The sequence below is a fragment of the Apium graveolens genome, unplaced genomic scaffold (assembly GCF_009905375.1).
Source record: "Apium graveolens cultivar Ventura unplaced genomic scaffold, ASM990537v1 ctg1935, whole genome shotgun sequence".
Taxonomy (NCBI): domain Eukaryota; kingdom Viridiplantae; phylum Streptophyta; class Magnoliopsida; order Apiales; family Apiaceae; genus Apium; species Apium graveolens.
In genome coordinates, this window is record NW_027417457.1 from 91,284 (window position 1) to 97,412 (window position 6,129).

The 6,129-nt window shown below is 39.6% G+C and overlaps 1 protein-coding gene across 1 annotated transcript; it reads left to right on the plus strand.

The window, feature by feature from the left end:
* Positions 1 to 898: 898 nt before the first annotated feature.
* On the plus strand, positions 899 to 2,211 carry LOC141700236 (uncharacterized). Its single transcript, XM_074504045.1, has 2 exons — positions 899 to 1,547; positions 1,646 to 2,211. The coding sequence occupies exons 1-2, from the start codon at positions 899 to 901 to the stop codon at positions 2,209 to 2,211; spliced, it is 1,215 nt and encodes a 404-aa protein (XP_074360146.1).
* The last annotated feature ends 3,918 nt before the right edge of the window (positions 2,212 to 6,129 follow it).

Here is a 6,129-nt window from a genome sequence, read left to right on the forward strand (position 1 = left end):
GAGGACACTGATGGTAGAGAAAGGCCTCTTCTTGGAAACCAGGTTGTACCACATCCACATAGGTCTGGGCGTACGATGGACTAGCGTCGTCATGCGGAAAATATTCAGAATCAAGATGAGGAGAGAAGATATTTTTCAACCTTAAAGAGAAGGCTTGGCATAAGGTTGGAAGACGACGATTTGAGAATGCTGCTGGTAAAATGGCAAAAGGAAGGAAACGCTGGAGAAATGAGGCCCCGTGATACAACACGTGTGCCCCCTACATACCCTAGGGATGATAGGGTGTGGCACCGCGAGCACGAGCGTGCCCCTTCGCGAGGAGGGTTCGGGAATTATGGCCGAGGCTATCAAAGGAATGGACGAGGAAGGATGGGATACCAACATGGAAGGGAAGCTCATGTCATTGTTCCTGTAGCTTCCCACAGTGCTACAGGCAATGGGTCCAGAACACGTCATTATGACCGGGACGGCGTGCAAATTCAAGAAAGATTGCAAAACAATGATGAGATACTGAGGCACGGTCAGGGGGAACCTCATGCAAGAGGGAATGTTCGAAATCAAGATGGCAACATACCACAGCCGCAGCCTCAGGGCGAGGGGCGACAAGATCCATTAGTACACCCGGGGGGTAACCAAGGGGAACAAAAATTAGTTGCAGAGCAACCCCAACAACTTAACGTTCAAACCACTCCTGGGGTAGGGACGTTCAACGTGAATGATCTTAAGAGGTTGCTCAACCATCTTGAAGGAGGTAGGGTAACAACGACAGCATAAGCCCCATCCCCTTTTGCTGCTGTGTGAGGGAAGCGCAGCTGCCTGTAGGATACTCCGACCCAGTAGAATTCCTGGGGCGTTTCAACATTGAGATGGATATATATCAAGTACCTGACTTGGCACGATGCCGTCTCCTGGCAGCCACCTTCAGAGAAGGTGCTCAACAATGGTTCCAAAAACTTGGTCCAGGGGTGATCACATCTTGGGAACAGATGAAACCTTGTTTCTAACTCAATTACAGGCTGTAGTGAAGTACACGCCACCGGTTACCACGCTAGCCAACGTGAAACAGAAAGAGGGGGAAAGCTTGACCTCATACTTTAAAAGGTTCAATGCAGAGTCTACCTTGGTGAGAGGCGCGACTGATGAGACACTGAAAATACTCCTTATAGCTGGTCTGCGCATGGGGACGGATTTCTGGAAATACTTACAAGGAAAGGACCCTGTGTCATTAGCTGATGTACTTGCGCTGGCGGAGTCCTTCAAAGCAATTGAACAATCACTCGCCGAAACAAAGAAAAATGATAATACCCATAACTTCAAGGGGCGAGCTAAGAGGAGACATAGATCTGCGAGTCCAGATTACCGTCGGAGTGCCCGAAGCCCTAATAGGGTGAATGCTGTGAACACGCGGAGGGAATGGAGTCCACCGTCGAACTATAAAAGGAGGGTAAGCAATTACACTCCGCTGGAAGCATTCATTGATAATATCTTCGAGGTGAATAAGGATAAAATAATCTTTAAGAAACCAGACCGTCTGACCTCATGGCCGAGTAGAGACAAGAAAAAATATTGTCACTACCATGAGTCTACCGGCCACGACACCCACGAGTGTCGTCACCTAAAAGATGAAATTGAAGAATTGATCAAGGTCGGATATTTGGTGAGTGGATTGATAAGGTGAAGCGACGCAGAGGAAACGATGATAAAGGCAAAGATGAAAGACCTGCGGAGGATGTCGAAAAGACGGCGGAGGTTAAGTTCCAAAGGGCTGGAAGTATTCGGGCGATCTTCGGAGGACATCCGTTTGTTGGCGATAGAAATCGAGCGTTGAAAAGGAATGCAAGAGAGGCACGACACCCGCCGCTCACCAACATTCACATCTTGGAAGACAGACCTATAAAAATATTCAAAGTAGAGTCTGCTAATATTACATTTAGGGAAAAAGAGTCTAGGTGGGTACATCATCCCCATAACGATGCGCTGATGATTACTATGCTTATTGGGGCAATAAACATGCATCGATTTTTCTTGGATAATGGGAGCTCTGCTAACATCCTGTATTACAGCACGTATAAAAAATTGGGTTTCCCAGATGGCGACATGTATTTTGAAGATGCACACGTCTATGGCTTCACTGGGGAAGCAGTGAGAGTTATGGGGTCGGTCAGGCTTCCAGTCACACTTGGGGAAGGAGCTCTGGCTGTCATCAAATGATAGACTTCAAAGTGCTGGATCAGGACTCCGCGCACAACGTGCTGGTGGGCAGACCTTGGATGCGAGCATTTAGGTGATAACCTCGATACATCACTTGATGATAAAGTTCCCAACACCTATGTTAGGTCACACACACACTGTAGAGGGGGTGAATACAGTGTATAGTACAATCAAATCGAACTTTTATAACTCAAGTAACTGAAAACAAACTTTATTGAAACAATAAATTCTGTTACAGTATGGAACTGTTACCTCTCAGTGATGAACAAATATCACGAGAGTTGCTAGGGTTACAATGAATAATCTTCTCGAATATGATAACACTTATAGTGTAAACCCTATGTCTGTGTTTATATATACTACACAGTTACAAGATAATCGCTAATTGATATGGAATATAATTCTGCTTCCTAAAATATATCAATCTGATATCTTTTGTTAGATATATTTGATAATGTCATGGCTAATATGATTTATGTTTAGTTTTCAGATCTTACTTAATCAGGATAAATCAGTACTTATTGGAAGTCAGGACTTAAGGATATCAGTACTTATATTATCAGGAGATAATCATCAGAAGATAGATATCAGAACTTAAGTACTGAAGGACGTTCAGATAAGGACTGCAGCTGATTAAAGGAAAGAAGATCGAGACAAACATAAGAAGAGATATGCATGAAGAAGAAATTCTATGAAGAATAGAATACTTGAAAGAAAAGATATCTGATTGATATATTTTAGGAAGCAGAATTATATTCCATATCAATTAGCGATTATCTTGTAACTGTGTAGTATATAAACACAGACATAGGGTTTATACTAGAAGTGTTAACATATTTGAGAAGATTATTCATTGTAACCCTAGCAGCTCTCGTGATATTTATTCATCACTGAGAGGTAACAGTTCCATACTGTAACAGAGTTTATTGTTTCAATAAAGTTTGTTTTCTGTTACTTGAGTTACTAAAGTTCGATTTGATTGTACTTTACACTGTACTCACCCCCTCTACAGTGTGTGTGTGACCTAACAAGTGGTATTAGAGCCAATCTGTTAGTGTACAAACAGTTTAAGATCCAAACACAATCATGTCTGACACAGAAACTCCAACTAAGCCCACCAAAACTGAAGAACCTCCAAAGACACAAATTCAAAGTCGATATGAGACCATCAGAGTTTCCATACTGAGACCATCTGAATATCCCATATGGAAGGTGAGGATGACCATGTTTCTGGAAGCAACAGATCCAGAATATCTTGATAGAATCAAGGAAGGACCTCACAAACCAACCAAGCTCGCGGTTGCAGTCGCAATTGAAGCAGCAAAGACGGTACTAAAGGAGAAGAGTGATTATACTGCTGAAGATATCACATCAATTGCTAAGGATGCTAAGGTACGACACTTACTGCATAGTGCCATTGATAATGTAATGTCAAACAGGGTAATAAACTGCAAGACTGCAAAGGAGATATGGGATGCCCTGGAAATAAGGTGTCAGGGAACTGATACGATTAAGAAGAACAGGAAGACAATACTCACTCAAGAGTATGAACACTTTGACTCAAAGGCAAATGAGTCATTGACTGATTTATATGATAGATTTGTCAAACTCTTGAATGATCTGTCACTGGTTGATAAGGAGTATGATCTTGAAGATTCAAACCTTAAATTCCTGTTAGCTCTTCCTGAATAATAGGATTTGAAGGCTACAATAATACGAGACAACTACAATCTTGATGAAACAACTCTTGATGAAATTTATGGAATGCTCAAGACTCATGAACTTGAGATGGAACAAAGAAGCAAAAGAAAAGGAGGAAAGTCAAGGACAGTTGCTCTTAAAGCTGAAGAAGAATTCCCTAAGGCAGCTACCTCAAGGAAAGACAAGGGTAAAGCTCTTTTCACAAAGTCTGATACTGAGTCATCAAGTTCTGAAAGTGATGATGACTCAGAATCTGAAAGCTTGCCTAAAACTGATGCTGATGAGGAGATGATGAAGCTGTGTGCTCTTATGGTGAAAGGGATCACAAAGATTGCATACAGGAAGTTCAGGAAGGGGAAGAAGTTTTCCAGGAAAGGCACAAGTTCTGATAAGAAGAATTTCAGAAGATCTGAGGGCAGAGGAGGAAAGTCTGACAGAGGAGATTATACCAATGTCAAATGTTATAACTGTGGTGAGAAAGGCCACATATCTTCTGATTGTAAGAAAGTGAAGAATGACAAAGGCAAGACTCTTGTGTAACACCCCCAAATCCGGGGTCGGGGATCCGGGTTGTCACGAGTTCCATTTCCCTTAATAACACCCAATCTTAATAATTACTCAACTACTCTGTACTGTGACCCCACAATAAACACACACACCACACGTTATAATCTCAGAGATGAACATCCAAAAATAACCACAAGTCATTTTATTCCACAATTATCTACCAATACACCTTAAAAGGTTTTCTGAATAAATTTACATTTCTTTGCCATTATTACAATTCATAAATATACATAAATCTGGTACATTAAAAGTTGAAAGCCTAGCCTATTGGTAGTTCCTACCTCAGCTATAGCGACATCAACGCCTATAGGAAACTGCAGAATATTTCCTATCCGCTCGCGAATTGGGAGCTTGGTCCTGTTCATCTTGTCTATCTGATGTTGTGATGAAAGAAGAAAGCAAGGGTGAGCGGCAAGCCCACCAAAATAATATGTATAATGATTAACATTATATGAGCCTTCTCATTGTACTCATGAAAGTCTTGGTCAAAAGAAATGAACCAAGTTTGATATTTTAATGCGATGAAGTCACAAAATATGCTGGACTGCCACTCAGCCACTTATGCATTTGATGGACTCCCACTGAGCCACTTACACTATCATGGACGCCCACTGAGCCCATGTTGCTTATGCCGACTCGATAGATGGACTTACTTCCCGAACGTTGGGTAAGTAATCAATTCATTTACCAAAACTGCAACCTTGTTGTGAATATAAAATACACCACAGAGCCGGATCCCTTAGATTTTTGAGCGAGTATTCAAGTCCCCTTAAAATGGAAGATCTTGAATTTGAAAACAAGTTTTGGGATCCGCTCTACCTTTTAAATTCATTTTGAAGACTCGAAAACATTTTTAAGAATGTTTGGAGTAATACTGATTTATTAAAATAAATCAGTCCCGATATGAAAGAAATATCTGAATATTATTATTTAAATAATATTCCCATAAGAATAATTGAGGTAGAAGTTGGAAAACTTATACTTGAATGAATAGCAAATAATCAAAGATATACTTATACGAAAGTAATATCTTTATTTGAATAATCAAAAATAAGTTTGATTATCGACACCTTATTTTTTAATACAATAAAGAATATTATTAAGTAATAAGCGGAGTCATAATACCTCGAATGAATACTATAAATAATATTCATAAAATAAACGAGTCATACATCCTCAAATGAATATCCAAGTAATATTCAATAATAATATAAACTGAGTCATAAGCCCTCGAATGAATATTCAAATAATATTCAAATAATAAAATAAACTGAGTCATAAGCCCTCGAATGAATACTCAAATTAATATTCAATTAAGTAAAATAAAGGTATCGAATAAATGTTATTCGATCAATAGTTTTAAAAACTATATCCATATATATATAAATATAAATATATATATATATATATATAATATACTCGGGAACATCGACTCCCGGTTTAGAAATAAGTTCACCTTTTTATCCCCTATACTAAGGGTATACGCAACTACTTGCTTATTTCTAGCATAGGTATTATGCAACTATAAGCATTGAAATCAACAGATAGATAACCAGATTATGAAACAAACATGCATATATACCATATCAGCATGCTCCAATATATCGCAAAATTTGCTAATAACAATCATGCACTATCACAAGATAATGC